Source organism: Aspergillus flavus, chromosome 1 (assembly GCF_009017415.1).
Source record: "Aspergillus flavus chromosome 1, complete sequence".
NCBI lineage: Eukaryota > Fungi > Ascomycota > Eurotiomycetes > Eurotiales > Aspergillaceae > Aspergillus > Aspergillus flavus.
This window is the reverse complement of record NC_092406.1, coordinates 921,105-935,988: the sequence shown is the minus strand read 5'-3', so window position 1 is coordinate 935,988 and position 14,884 is coordinate 921,105. Positions and strand designations below refer to the sequence as shown.

General features: G+C 48.9%; 7 protein-coding genes across 7 annotated transcripts; 5 read left to right on the top strand and 2 right to left on the bottom strand.

Annotated features, from left to right (window-relative positions):
- The first annotated feature begins 151 nt into the window (after window positions 1–151).
- Window positions 152–1,518, top strand: F9C07_1015096 (dehydrogenase with different specificitie). The gene is made up of 4 exons (XM_041288897.2): window positions 152–327; window positions 393–821; window positions 882–1,231; window positions 1,293–1,518. Exons 2-4 carry the CDS (start codon window positions 398–400, stop codon window positions 1,446–1,448), a joined length of 930 nt encoding a protein of 309 aa, XP_041141514.1. The 5' UTR covers window positions 152–327; window positions 393–397; the 3' UTR covers window positions 1,449–1,518.
- A 146-nt stretch (window positions 1,519–1,664) lies between these two features.
- Window positions 1,665–2,426, bottom strand: F9C07_2199271 (uncharacterized protein; the record flags this gene model as incomplete). The annotated part of the gene is made up of 4 exons (XM_071509451.1): window positions 1,665–1,820; window positions 1,853–1,999; window positions 2,087–2,360; window positions 2,386–2,426. 4 exons carry the CDS (start codon window positions 2,424–2,426, stop codon window positions 1,665–1,667), a joined length of 618 nt encoding a protein of 205 aa, XP_071365512.1.
- A 566-nt stretch (window positions 2,427–2,992) lies between these two features.
- On the top strand, window positions 2,993–3,814 carry F9C07_354 (putative short chain type dehydrogenase; the record flags this gene model as incomplete). Its single annotated transcript, XM_041284340.1, has 1 exon — window positions 2,993–3,814. One exon carries the CDS (start codon window positions 2,993–2,995, stop codon window positions 3,812–3,814), a length of 822 nt encoding a protein of 273 aa, XP_041141515.1.
- Window positions 3,815–4,654: 840 nt separating this feature from the next.
- F9C07_2199269 (beta-lactamase/transpeptidase-like protein) lies at window positions 4,655–6,118 on the top strand (the record flags this gene model as incomplete). Its single annotated transcript, XM_071509450.1, has 6 exons — window positions 4,655–4,754; window positions 4,819–5,074; window positions 5,140–5,245; window positions 5,301–5,378; window positions 5,437–5,937; window positions 5,996–6,118. The coding sequence occupies 6 exons, from the start codon at window positions 4,655–4,657 to the stop codon at window positions 6,116–6,118; spliced, it is 1,164 nt and encodes a 387-aa protein (XP_071365511.1).
- Window positions 6,119–7,224: 1,106 nt separating this feature from the next.
- F9C07_2278800 (beta-glucosidase-related glycosidase) lies at window positions 7,225–11,518 on the top strand. The gene has a single exon (XM_071510329.1). It carries the CDS (start codon window positions 7,330–7,332, stop codon window positions 9,508–9,510), a length of 2,181 nt encoding a protein of 726 aa, XP_071365510.1. The 5' UTR covers window positions 7,225–7,329; the 3' UTR covers window positions 9,511–11,518.
- F9C07_2082311 (uncharacterized protein) lies at window positions 9,640–11,518 on the top strand (the record flags this gene model as incomplete). Its single annotated transcript, XM_071508853.1, has 3 exons — window positions 9,640–10,261; window positions 10,319–10,381; window positions 10,540–11,518. 3 exons carry the CDS (start codon window positions 9,640–9,642, stop codon window positions 11,355–11,357), a joined length of 1,503 nt encoding a protein of 500 aa, XP_071365509.1. The 3' UTR covers window positions 11,358–11,518.
- Window positions 11,519–11,600: 82 nt separating this feature from the next.
- Window positions 11,601–13,640, bottom strand: F9C07_2278798 (putative monooxygenase). The gene is made up of 4 exons (XM_071510328.1): window positions 13,281–13,640; window positions 12,657–13,225; window positions 12,223–12,584; window positions 11,601–12,187 (listed from the first exon to the last, which is right to left on the bottom strand). The coding sequence occupies exons 1-4, from the start codon at window positions 13,444–13,446 to the stop codon at window positions 11,875–11,877; spliced, it is 1,410 nt and encodes a 469-aa protein (XP_071365508.1). The 5' UTR covers window positions 13,447–13,640; the 3' UTR covers window positions 11,601–11,874.
- Window positions 13,641–14,884: the final 1,244 nt, after the last annotated feature.

Genomic DNA, 14,884 nt, shown 5'->3' with positions numbered 1-14,884 from the left:
GACAGCAAAGTACAAGATCGACTCCGATTAGGGCAATGATATGCTGGTATTGGTCTGGACAACCACTGGCGATATCATTTCTGGTCAAGCTTATATTCAATTTTGTCGGAGATGGCAGTATACTCCCCGGCTGATTGTTGCCACCCTTGATATCGCGTACATGATGCCCGTCAAGTTGTCGATCCCCGCCTCAGAATCACTGCCCCGCAAGTGGGGGTTTGTTCTGATCTTCACATCAGTCCCACCATTTCCGAAGCACCGTTGAGGTGGGGTTTTGATGAACAGTACCAGCAGTGCGTTGCCCTTTCACGGACCATATAAGGGAATGTAGTATTACGGTTGCCAAATCCACATATCATTTACTTTCTGACGGTACAACTACTTGACAACAGCCAATATGCATTGGAACGAACTCAAACAAGAGATACTTGAACGTGCACGATCGCGAACGGTCATAATCACAGGAGCAGGAGGAGGTATCGGTGCCGCGACGGCCAGGGAGTTTAACAATTACGGTTCCAACGTTGTCCTGGCGGATATTCCAGCCCTCGAGAGCAACGCAAAAGAGCTCATTGTGTCTTTCGCGTATCCAGACAATGCTGTATTTATTGCAGTCGATATACGGGATTGGCAGCAAATGCAAAGCCTGTTTAAGAAAACAATGGAGACATTCGGAAGTGTGGATACCGTTGTGGCCAATGCCGGCGTGATGGAATCGGAGCATGTTCTAGATATGGAGAATGTGGATGGCGAGGGAAACCTGCGCGAGTCTGAAGAAGCATCCAGGGTCATAGACATCAATCTGAAGGGAACTTTGAATAGTACGTACCCTGCAGTTGATGATGGTATACCTACTAATGGCTTTATCGCCTGACTACTAGCATTGCGGCTGGCCATGCACCATATGCGATTTTCGTCCACCACGAAGAACGGACAACCGTCGATCGTGTTAGTGGCATCTACATCAGGGTACTTTGGAGGGACTGGGGTCGCGGCATACATCGCTTCCAAGCACGGTGTTATTGGATTGTTGAGGGCATCACAGCTAGCGGCAAAGAAATATGGCATTTCCATCACAGCTGTTGCTCCCTTTTTTACACCAACTGCGATAACCTCTGGTCTTTCTGAGCGCTGGAAGGCTGCAGGATTGGAAGCCAACACGCCAGAGATGGTTGGGAAGGTCATACTTCAGTCGGCTCTAGAGGACAACAACAGTGGCAGTTGCCTGTTGGTACGTGATACCCTGAACAGATTTCATTGAAACGGTCCCGCGTTAAACTAACTGTGCACAGGTTGCTGGGAGGTTTCTGCGCGAGCTAGAGCTTACCAGGGGTGATTTGATCCCACAGTGGCTAGGAAGGGATGTGAAGGAATTCATGGACACAGCGTTTAATGTAATTCAAGAAACAGGGGGCTATGCACTGCCAAAGATCAGGGCTAAAGTGTAATATATCTACGAAAATGCGATCGGTTCCGCTCTTAAGAATCTAAAAGTCTACGTTGTGTGTAGCACAGCTTGCTGTGTTTAGACCATTTGGAAGGATAATGAGTATTTGTAGACTAAATCGCACCATAACTTGTACGGCTCTGTGAATGTCCCCAAAGCCTTTCTCAGGGAACATCATATATCTGTCTTTCACACAACAATATGAAGACTTGCTCATTCAGACATCGTATTCCACCGCATCAACAGTCGGGACCTTATTCATCTTCAAGTCAAAAATACGAGCAACGCGTTGAATACACTCCCACAGAACCTGTGTATCTTCCTTCGACACCCCAATTCTCCTCGTCCTCCAATATGCCAATGGGTCTCCTTCCTCAGATTTTGAATCATAATGCTAGCGAGCACAATAATCTCAGTCTCGACATCATTGAATACCTGCCGATCCGACAGATACAGACCATAGGTAATTTCTTTCGAAATCCACTGAAAGTCACGATGTGCATCAAAATGGCCCAAAGTAGACTTCTCATCTCGAGTATAAATGGCACGATACTATCTCATGCCTCTCTCGTGGTTCGCCTGATCGCATTGCCAATACTCCCGCGTCAGACTGGAATCCCTGTCCTCTTCCTGCTCAACCTGACTGATGGAAATTATAGCCTCGATGGGCTTGCAGCACCCCACGATGGAGACACATTTGACTAGGGCTTCGCGGATGCGACGTATGAATGCCTGCCGGGCGGCTGAGGTGGAGCTTTTCTCTTTCTGGATGACGTGGAGGTATAGATCCTTGGCTAACTCGGGGTCGGGGCTACCGGATAGACAGGTGATTGTGAGGAGGTACCAGCTGTCGGGTCCTAGACTTGTTGATTTGAAGCTGGTCTCGATGCCGTGGCATAGCTCGGTTATTGGGCTTTGGGTGGGGAGATTTGGAGTACTCGTTGTGGCAAAGGAGGGATCGAATTTGATCCGTACTCATTTTCTCTACAGCATATTTATATGATGTTTTACGTCTACTAGTCTATCTAATCCATGCAATATCAGGGCGACCTTTCAAAGCGACCATGGTTATGTAAACATCGAAGAGTGCGGAGAAGCTCCGAACTATGGGATCATGGTAATCGACCTGCTATGATGAGTGGCAGAAAGCGTTGGAGAAGAGATGTTTAGCCCGTCAGCTATTCATTGTACCATTCTTTTAGCTTTAGTGGCTCAGAACTTTCCGGGGACAATCTCAACAACTCCGGTTGATGTTCAACATGGAGAGAAAACAACCCCGCAGCGCTACTCGGAGAGTTGCCCGAGAGTGATGATTACGTGCCCTCTTTGCATAGCACGACAGAGCATTGCCTAGGATGCATAGACCATTTATAACCGATGAACTCACAGAAGCATCAAGGTGAATATTAGACAACCTCATTTCACGGAATGCCTCTATTGCTTTCCAGATCTTGTTGATTCTGCCCGGTTAGAGCAGAAAGGCCACCCCAATATCCAAGAATTACTGAATTCGAGACGAAACCTTAACATCCACAATATCACAAAATGGCCAACTTCCCAAAATACCCTGACCTTCAAGGCAAAGTCGTCCTGATAATGGGTGCCGGCCAAACACATGTACCAGGCTCCGAAGCATGGGGTAACGGAGCAGCCATCGCTCAATGCCTCGCCCAAAACGGTGTCCAAGTATTCGGCTGCGACGTGAATCTCCAGGCTGCAGAGCTTACTGCTTCAAGGATCCAAGCAGAAGGCGGGAAATGCGACATTGCCCAAGCCGATGTGACCTCGGAAAAGGACGTGAGGAGAGTCGTGGACGCCGTGATGTCAAAGTATGGCCGAATTGATATCTTAATCAACAACGTAGGCGTCACAGTGGCCGGTGATCCAGCCAGCATGCCTTCCGACGTATGGGACAAACAAATCGATCTCAATTTAAAAAGCGTCTACCTCGCCTGCCATGTGGTGCTTCCGATAATGGAAAAGCAAGGGTCGGGGTGCGTCGTCAACAATGCGTCTATTGCGGGCTTGAGGTATATTGGAAAGCCACAGGTTGCGTATTCTGCGGCAAAGGCTGCGGTGATTCAGTTTACGAAGGTTACAGCGGTCATGTACGCGCCAAAAGGTGTTCGATTGAATACGGTAGTACCGGGCTTCATTCACACGCCTTTGGTGGATAACTTCAAATTCAACGGTCAGAAAGAAGTTTATGATAAGATTACACGACAGCCTGTCCCCTTGGGGCGCATGGGAGATGCGTTTGATGTAGCTAATTCTACGGTGTTTTTGGCTAGCGATGCGGCCAAGTATATCACTGGGCAGATTTTGGTGGTGGATGGTGGATTTACAAGTTCCGCTGCGTCTCTATAGTGCAGACAAACACTTACAGTTCTTTATCGCCGTTCCATGTTGAGTATATGGCAGAAGGAAGAGATAGTAGGTTCGTCACAAGCTACGAAGAGGGCAATAATAAGAACAGAGGCACATGGTAGGAAGGGAGGGAAGAGGATGAGTATCAATGGATTGACAGTATGCAAAACAAACCGCGACCCCAAGAAGCAGCATAAAATTTGCTGCCATCAAACGCCCTGCGCAAAAATAACTGTCGGGAAAGCAAACCTATGAGTGCTGTTGTATAAGCTTATATCATGTTCCGTATGATCTCTTACCAGTTGTTAGTGTGATGCCCTCCCGAGTCTGAGTAAAGCCGCCTCGGTCACATGCTGGGGTACATACAATAAAAACCAATAAATCAATCATTTGACGGTTGCTAAAATAGCCGAAGTTCGCGATCTCAATACGTGGGAAAAGAACTTCGGCAGTTGGTTCGGGGCTGTGCGCACTGGCGTGCACTAGCTGTGACTATCCACAGGTCTAAACTAGAGATATAACGGTAGCGCGGGACGGCCTCCAACCACTTCATGTAGCGGAAGTTGGCCTGGGGCGAAGGATTCTCGCTACCATGCCTGGAAAATATTCAATATGAGTTCCTGTCGTAGGCTTGTGAACCGTCATTTACGCACACATTCTAGACTGATGGGCCCCGCCCTCGTCTGCGGAGTTCAGGGTTATTAAATAGATCTTTAAATGCCGTTGAAGAAGTTTGGTAGATTAGTCTCTAGAAGACAGCCCTACACACGAATGGACTAGGTCGCGAATAATTAATTTAACACACCCTCCTCGCCAGCACTCAGAAGCTGGTTTGTCACCATGACTTCGTTCGATGAAACCGTCAATTCTCTCCGCCACCAATCTGCAGAAGACAAGCAGCCCCTGCCTCGGGTCACGTTGGGCGCTATTAACAGAGATGGTATAAATCCTAGAACGTCCAAGTGCTATCAATACGCCACGAGTGCTAACAACCAACGATCAAGGGTCCTTCCGCTATACCAAGGCTTTTGGCGATGACACTGCGGACATTGCGGACACTGATGCCGTACATTGGATCGCCTCCCTCACGAAGTTTGTGACTACCATTGCTGTGATGCAGTGTGTGGAGAAAGGGCAACTAGACCTAGATTCCGACATAGGTAAAGTGCTACCGGAGTGGCAAGATCCCCAGATCTTAACGGGGTTCAATGAGAAGGATGAGCCCATCTTTCGACCGGCCACCAAGGCCATTACCCTTCGGCAAGTAGTCTTCATACTGCGTCCTTAGTGGTGATAGATTAGATTGACGTGCTAATGGCTCTCAGGCAAATGTTGACTCACTCCAGTGGCATGGCATATGTGTTCATGCACCCGCTTCTTACTCGTTACCAACAACTGCAGGGCGAACGGCCGTTGATCCAGCAGACAGTTGTAAGTAAATGCCCCAGAGCCTGATTTGCATAGCTGATAGAGTATCCAGAAAGAGTCGTATCACCCTTTCCTGCTGTTCGAACCTGGCAAGCGCTGGCTGTATTCACCAAGCCTTGATTGGGCCGGGGTCGCGGTAAGCCCTGGATAATCTGGCCTGCTAAGGGTTCGGGACTGACGATACGAAATTAAAGGTCGAGCGGGTCACGTCCATGAAGCTTGGGGAATACATGAAACGCCATATATTCGACGTCGTTTCGGCCAACGACATTACCTTTCATCTCGACCAACGAGAGGACCTTCGCGCGCGGAAGGCCAAGAACTGGCAGAGAGTCGGTCAGAGCCTGGAAGAGGAAAAGAATCCTGTAATGCCCAACCCCGTTGCAGAAGGGCAAGGTGGTGGTGGTCTCTACGCGACAGTCAACGAGATGCTCAAGATCTACCACGGCGTTCTTACCGAGAAGCTGCTCCGACCGGAGACTATCAAGATCATGTTCCAGCCTCAATTGGAAAATAACGTTGGCCTCGACAAACCGGACGAGTACCCAGTATTTGTCCGAAATGCAATCTGGAATGCTGTGCCAAGTGACGTGTCTGTCAGCTTTGGGCTTGGTGGTCTTGTTAATATCGCTGCTGTCCCTGAGCGACGTGGAGTGAATTCACTCACCTGGTCCGGTATACCTAATTGTTACTGGGTAAGTCAATCAGTGCTAAATGAGATGAAGGTTCTCGCTCACTCTTGGGTTAATTTAGTGGATCGATATTGAATATGGCGTCGCGGGCATATATCTGTCTCAGCTTGTACCGATGGGTGATCAGAAGTCTGTTCAGCTGCTTACAGAGTTCGAAAAGTTTGTGTACTCAACATTAAACTAGTCCTAGGTGATAGGTACACTGGAGAGTTCGCACTTGTGATAATCTAAATATACACATCGATTGTTATATCCCTCTAAGCCCCTTACCGTAGCCTAACTATAACCTTCAAACAGTGAAAAAAGTCCGCCAGATTCACCTACTAGCGTGTAACAGCAAAGCTGTAATGGTGGATGTATACTACAATACATCTTTCTAGACGTATATGGGTTGGTATAGTGACAAGAGGGTTGCCGGTGTGTCTCGATCTGAGGGAGCATCGTATGACCATGACAACCTGATATGATATGTTCGAGGACACTCTAGGATTGTCGCGGAGTGTCGGGATAGATGAAGTGTGGAGGTCGACCGGGCATGCGGAGTATCGGGAAGCATTAGGGTTATTTGTGAGTATGATCGCAGCCAAGACCAGGGAAAATGCCTAATGACTATCTGCACCACTTTAGGTTAGCTATTAGCTGGTCTTACGGTTTATGCTTCTTTATATGCAGATAATTAGGGAGGGGATACATATACATCTGGTGGTTGGCCTCCTAGTAACGGATTTATCAGTGTTGTGAACTTTTCTACACCATTATGATCTTTACCAAAGTTTATCACGTTAGATCAGAGGAAAGTATCTGTTGAGCATGTCGAGCTGGAAGCTATCAAGGGGCCTGGGGCTTAGGAGTGTCATGATGAGCATCTCCTTTTCCCACTAGGCTATGGAATAAGTAACTTGTGGGCATAGAATCTAGAAGAAAGGTGGGATTTATTCTTGGTGGAATATCGTTGGTCACGACACTGGTGTGTTTCTTCTATATCCCTGAGCTGAAGGGGAAGCCGTATGAAGAGATAGATGTTTTGTTTTGTAGTCGGGTGCCACTGAAAGATGGGGAGCTCGTGACTAGTATGTAGCCCTACTTACATTTATGCGCTTATTTATTTTTTTTTTTAAGTGACACTGACTGGGCTGCAATATTTCCATAGATATTGCCTGTAATATTCGTTGTCGGGAGTTATGATCTTGCTCTACTTTCATTGAGGTGATGGGTAAATGCGACACATTTTGGCTAAAGAGCCGCGGAGTATCGGAATTAATGCTCCACCACCATGCATGAAAGCTCCTTGGCATCCACACCCCACCTTTTGCTATTGCTACCATGTAAATATAAATCGTAACATATGAACAGATCCGAAACTACGCAACTACACCTTCAGAAACTTTAATCAAAATGGGATCCCACGGAGAGTATACATTCAACGACGCCATCACCGACGTCAAAGCTGGCCAGTCTCTGGTCGAAACAACGCAAATACTTCTATCCCAACTGACAAAAGAGGAACGCCTTTCCCTCCTCGATGGCGACGTCGAATTCTGGCCCGGTTTACGCTCGATTCTATGCGACCGCTACAACCGAACTCCATACGTCCATGGAGCGATCCCCCGGAAACACATCCCGGGGATCAAGTTCACTGACGGCCCCAGGGGCGTGGTCATGGGAAGTTCGACGGCCTTCCCAGTCCCCATGGCTCGGGGCGCCACTTGGGATGTTGAGTTGGAGCGTCGCGTGGGGGATGCCATTGGTCGCGAAGCCAAAGCCCAAGGCGCCAACTACTTCGCCGGCGTCTGCGTGAATCTTCCGCGGCATCCCGCCTGGGGTCGCATTCAAGAGACCTACGGGGAGGATCCGCTTCTTCTGGGAGAATTCGGATTGGCGCTGACACAGAGTGTGCAGAAACATGTAATGGCGTGTGTGAAGCACTATGCGTTGAACTCGATGGAGAATGCTCGGTTTCGCGTCGACGTGAGTGTGGAGGAGGCGGTATTGCATGAAGTCTACCTGGCGCATTTCCGACGCATTGTTGAGGGGGGTGTGGCGGCCGTAATGTCGTCGTATAATTCTGTCAATGGCGAATGGGCTGGGCAGAACCGACATTTGCTGACAGAGATTCTACGGGATCAGTGGGGATTCGATGGGTTAGTGATGTCCGATTTCATCTTCGGCTTACGCGACGCGGCAGCATCTGTCAAGAATGGACTGGACATCGAGGCCCCGTTCAGACAACAGAGAGCTAGGAAGCTTCCACGGGCTTTAGAATCTGGAGAGCTGGACTGGAAATATGTCGATCGAGCTTGTGAGAGGATCCTTCGGAAGCAGATCGAGTTTACCGTGCGTACGGAAGATAGCCAACCCAGCCGCGATGTGGTGTTCTGCGATGAGCACCGAGCACTGGCGCGTGAGGTCGCTGCTCGGTCTATGGTCCTCTTGAAGAATGACACTGTCGATGACAAGGCTGTTCTTCCACTTCAGGCCGAATCTTTGTCTCGTGTTGCCGTGGTTGGTCGCCTAGCGAACATTGCCAACACAGGGGATAAGGGATCGTCCCAAGTGTTTCCGCCTGGGGTAGTCACGCCACTCGACGGCATCAAAGCAGCGCTGCCAGGTACAGAAGTCCTTTTTGCGGATTCAGTTGCTAAAGCCGAGCAGCTTGCTTCCCAGGTCGACGTGGTGATCTGCATTGTGGGCTACACCCATGAGGACGAAGGCGAGTACGTTGTGCCTGCTCTTCAGGATAATCCAGCCCTGCGGGACACGCTTCCACCTGCGACTACCGCGGAAGAGCGCGAGACTCTCGATATCTTTGAGGGTAATTCCGATAAAGGAGGCAATGGCGGGATCAAGGCTGGCGCTGGTGGCGATCGGAACTCGCTAAGACTCCGCGAGGAGGATGAGAAGTTGATATCCGCAGTCACTGCCCACAATCCCCGTACAATTGTGTCTGTCATTACTGCGGGTGCCGTGATTATGGAGTCATGGAAAGATAGAGTGCCCGCCCTCCTGATTAGCTGGTACAGTGGTAGTGAAGGTGGGCATGGTCTTGGGGACGTGCTTCTGGGAAAGGTCGATGCGAGTGGCAGGCTTCCGTTCTCCATTCCGACGAGTGAGGCGTATCTGCCCTTCTTTAATCGAAATGCAGCTGAGATCTACTATGACCGGTGGTTTGGGCAGCATATGCTCGATAAGCTGGGGGTCAAGGCCGAGTTTCCACTCGGATTTGGGCTGTCGTACACAACATTTGCGGTAGACAATATAATCGCCGAGAGTGTCGATAAGGAGTCCATTCAAGTTGCAGTCAATGTACAGAACACTGGGCGCAGACCTGGACGGTTCATCGCACAGGCATATGCCGTGACAAATATTCCAGATTTCCCAACTCGCGTGCTGCTTGGCTTTGCCCCTGTGGACCTGGATGTTGGGCAGAAGACTAAGATGAGATTCTTGGCTTCTACCAGGCCGTTACAGCAATGGAAAGCGGGCACGTTCACCCTCCGGACGAACCAAATTCAACTGCAAGTGGCATCATTTGCTGGTGATGGAGGTGCTGTAAGCACGAATGTGTCTTTTGTCTAGCCAGATAACTTTAGCAGGATTTTAGTCGTCTAGACCAAGAGCATGTTGGTTCACTTTTTAATCATCCCCGCAAAGTGCGGGGCTATTTAGCCCTAAGTATTTAACCGCGCTCTGCTCCCGACACTCCGCATGAGGTTGCAGTACATAAACCTGAAGATGAACCCAGTAGCTCCCACTAGTAGAAGCAGCGCGGCCTATCCACGCAAAAGAGCTGTCACTGCCTGCCAGGTGTGCCGTTCCAGACGCACCAAATGCGACCAAAAGAAACCCCGCTGTTCATTCTGCGAAAAAACCGGCGCCGAATGTGTCTTCGATCCCACAGCGTTGTCTACATTTGACCCGGCAAGCCTCGCAATTCTCGACCGTCTAGAGGCCCTTGAACAGAAGACTGATTCGTTTCAACAGCAACAACAGCCAGTCCCAGCTCTGGTCCCTTTCCCCACACTCAATCCCAATAATGATTCGAGTACCGCGTATACGATCGCCAAAGAGCCTCAGCACCCGGAGAGCTTGCTTCCAGAAAATCTTGATACTGTCCTGAAGTGGCCGATCTTACAGGATGTAAATTACCAAATGACCCAAAGCCCTGATATTCCCAATCCATCAAGTGATAACGCCTCGCCCGCTCAACCCTCCCCGGACGGCGATGAGCTGAATCCGAAGATCACCAAAGCATACCTGGACAATTTCTTTGCCCACGTTCATCTGAAGAACCCAGTACTTGACGAGCCGTATATTCGACGCCTTGTTCGTAAGGTCTCTCTAGAAGGCCCAAGCTGGGATTCTGAATCCTGCCTGGCGCTACTAGTCTGTGCAAACAGAGCGATCACCGGCCCTCTATTAGCCCCATCCATATCCGCCGAAGATCTGCGTGCGTCGCCTGGTCGCAGGCTTTTTACAGCAGCGTTAAAGCGCATTGGGGCTACCTTGGGCTCTGCAGGCATTGTCCAGGCACAATGCCTATTTTTCGCTGGTGTATATCTAATGTCCTGCCTCCAGCCCTTCGATGCATGGCGCTCATTCTTGCAGGCATTGGCCGTATGCCAGTTTCAAATTCATGGGCGAAGCCACCCAGACAGGCACACCAGCTGAAGAAAGCATCTACTGGTCATCGTGGAAGCCTGAACGAGAGCTCCGGGTGGGAGCTAGGCCTCCCTGATTTTGGAACGCGTATATCCTTAGAACCGCCCCAGCGTTTTCCCACTTTACCCCTTACAGATGACGAGGAGATTCTCCGCGCGCGGTACTTCTACCTCTCCGAAATCTGGCTCTGGCGGCTCGAGACGGAGATTAGGAAAGACATGACTACCCGCCTATCTGAGCTAAGCAATAATAGCCTCAGTGACCTGGCAGACATCAGTGAGATTTATAAACAACACCTGGTCGCCTGTCTTCATTCCCTGCCATCGACGGTTAGCATCTCCGATCCTCCTTGCCAGACTCCCGAAACGGATGTCCTTCGGTTCATCCTCCAAGGTCGATCAATATATGTCAATGAACTGATTACTTGGCCATACATCGCATACGCTGTGAATGACGTACATTTGGGACACACTGCGCATGGATGGGTCTCAAAAGGCCTTCAGACCCATCTGGAGAGATTGGAAGTCAACCAGGCTGGATTTTATCACTGCCACCATGGAACCTGGTTGATGATCCCGACGTCTGGGAGAATTGCGTGTATTCTACTCGCTGTTGCGAGGTCTAGTATGCGCGATCTTCTACCTGGTGGTTGGAAGGAGGCGGTGGAGGCTACGGTTAAGATGCTCGAGTTTTGGCAATCGGATGTTGAGGGTCTGGCTGCTTTGGCTTCCTTTTTGCGGTATCTGTTGTCCCATGTTGCTTAAAAAATATACCGGTTTATTCTAGTCTCAACAAGTATAGACTATTCGCCGTCTTAAATATACACCGTGTCTTGGAATATTTCAGTATCCAAATAGAACCCTTGTTTTCGCCGGGTAGCCTGACGGTGATATATTGTCAATTGTGCGACAGAATGGAATTCCCCCCTCATGACTATTAGAGCAGATGGGTATATACTCAGGTGTCCGAGTGCCACCGGAACATGCACTGAGGCTTTAATGTGTAGAGTTGCTGCTCTGTTGCTTACCACTCAGCCTGACGCCACCAACTCCCTGCTTTCTCGATTCACTGAGTCGAACACCTCGTTGCGTTTTGTGATGGCGAGTAGCATTATAATAGTCTTTGTCTGTGCGTCTGAATAATACACGGATGGGAAGGTTATGAGATATGACTTGTCCACAAGCTGAGATTCTATATTTAGAGCATCTATTTCCTCAGTAGGCTAAGTCTATGAGCAACCGATAAACACAAAGGTAGATCAACTATTGTACACGACCAACATCAAGACCAATCACCTTCATCAACCACCGGCTCATGCCTATCTGAAGCTTCCATGAGCTCCTTGACAGTCCACGGCTTGTAGGTATAGCCAGGAGGTACATTGGTATTCTGGAAGGGTGCTCCCGTCAAGAGATGGTTCGCGCACTTGCCATAGTTATCATAGGCGTATTGCTCCGGGTTATGGCGCATAATCCAGTTGGCCGTTGTCTTGCTGAAAATATCCGGATTCTTCGCTACCGCATCCCAGTCGGTGTTGTGGAATTTCTCCCGGTGGTGGAATCCCATTTTCTGGGCGCATGATACACGCTCGAATCTGTGTAGGCGGGGTCAGTATAACACCTTTCTGACATGTCCAATATGTATAGTGCATACCTCAGATGGTTATGAATTCGCACAGCTAAAGCAAAGTTAGACTTCCCACCCAACTGCAAGCATGTTGCCAAAGAGTACGCATCTTCCATGGCCATTGCCGCTCCACTACCAGAGGTCGGCAAGAAGGAGTGTGCAGAATCGCCAAGCTGAATGACTCGAGCCTTAGGCGAAGCCCACTTCGGCTGAGGGTTGCGCCACAGCAACTTCCAGTCCGTACAGCGGCTATTAGGCGTAGCCTTGATCAGCTCGGTCAAGAAAGGCTCCCAACCTTCAATGTATGTCAAAGCCTTCTCGACGGGGACAGTTTTGTCCCAGTCTTCCTCGGCATTGTGGTCATCCTGTGTGTATAAGGGTCAGTCTACTCGCACATCAGGAGCATGTATACATGCCCAATATTTGATCTGACGTACCCTGTGTGTCAGCATATAGCAAATCTGTCTTGTGGTTTTTCCCACGGCTATATGTGCCCCAGGACCTACATGAATGCAGGCACGATCGACGTAACCTTCAAACTCCTTGGCAATGATTGGATTCTCTAGCGCTGGTCCACTAGGGAAGGTTGCCCTGTAACAAGCAAATCCAGAGCTGATGGGAACGTCTTTCTTTCCCAAGACTAAAGACCATGCTTTAGAACCGACGCCATCAGCGGCAACGACAATGTCGGCTGTAAGCTTCTTCCCATCGGCAAGAACAACGCCCCCTGCCTCATCCGTTTCGAAGTAGTCCTCAACGGTAGTCGAGAAATCAACACGAATGCCTAGCTCTTGGACATACTCCCACAGAGCATTGTGAAGCTCAGATCGGTTGAAGGCCATTGAGATGTCTTTCCCGTCACCTAGCGGCCAGGTTCCAACCCATGTCCCGTCATACTTCTTGATGTTTCGCTGGGTCTTGTATGAGATGGTCTGCAATCGCTCATAAAACCCGGGCCAATGCTTGATACTGTGGAGGGCGTTGCATTCTATCAACAGAAGATCGCCTGTTGTCATTATTCTCTTAGTGTTGGAGCTTCTGAATGCCGAATCAGTACTCACCGTAACCGTCAAAGTTTGCGCGCTTTTCTATGAGGCGGACATCATGGCCCTTACGATATGCCTCGATCGCAAACGTGAGGCCACCAATGCCACCTCCCGCAATGAGGATGGACAATCCACTAGGGGGGTATTGACCCCTAATGGTAGATGCCATTGAAACTGCCATTTCTCCTGCACAAAGTGTCTGTGATAATTCGGTTTGTCGAGTTGATGCGCTGAATTGTTCGATGATCTGAATGATTCGAGCAGGGCTTTACAGCCTTTATATATCCTGGAGGAGACACATTCTCCACCATTGCTCACTCAAAACTCGGAACCAGCTTCGTTCCGGAAGAACGCACCAGGTTGGACGAAGCTATACTATCCATAGTTCTATAACTCCAAATTAGGTATTCGATTGTGTAGATGTATACTCAGTGCGGATGTGATCTTCATATGTGGGGCTCCTGGGAGTAGTGTGGCTGAGCTTTGATATGTAATTCATATCACGTTATCCTAAAATCAATAGATCTGGAGTTCTAGACCTGATAATACGAAGACGGCAATTCTTTTAAGAGTATACATGTTGTATACATGTTGCTCACAGCAGACAAGTTATACTTAGCTACGATAGCCATTTGTTCTTCGTTTAAAGTTAAAACATTATAAAGTATAAATTCCAGATGACTGAAGATGAACCTAATCTTTTGAACTTTAAATCTTGATTAACAGTGTGTATCTTGTAAAGTTTTAGGTTCTCTCCGTGAAGAGCTAATATTGCTTTAGCAATGTTACTGTAGAGAAAGGCTGCTGTGGAGTAGGGCATACAGCTCCATGTGGAGTACGGAACTTCGGCTCTCACTTCCGCTGAGTCAGCGCCATCGTGCTGGTGGTGAAACCATTGTTGCATGTTCAAGACTATGCAGATTCATGTAGCATGTCTTGGAGTTCTCACCTCTAGAGGATGCTTATAAATAGCGAGACATGGCCTACATCGTATGCAGCCTCCCTGGGTTGAAACAATCCTCGGGCCGGTAAGGGCTTGACCACACTTGAACTACATCAACTCAGAATATATATCTCAGCTTTTCTTAGAAGAGCTGGACATAACATATCTTGAGTTACTTATTCATGCTGTTGTTTTTATTTTCCATACTCTCGTTAAGCAATCTCCCGGTACGACAACTTCTTTTTAAACTGTCAGAATAATAACTCCGCGCCCAACAAAACCCGTTGAGTCTCTTCCTACTGCTAAGGTCCCTGATCACATAAAGCTAGGCTCTCTAAACCGCCATTCTTTATGGCCTCTACTGCTTTACTCCGTTGTACACATTATGCCCGCCCACGTCAAGTTATCGTGAATGGCTGACAAACATCAAGAATAGCTTCGTAAAGGGGGTGAACATAGAATGAATTTCTGATATCCGCGATTATGGTTGGGAAGGGGGTCAAGGAACACCTCGCAGGGACGTAGACCCACATCGGCAGTTTGTCTTCCATTCTAGCCGATTGATTCATAAGTAATTTCTGCAAAACGCGAAGAACCTTTGCTGTCCAGGGTTCAAATGCGGAGAGGTGGCGTTCCAAATTGGACCCGACGCTCTCCACATCCCGAGGTCGACACA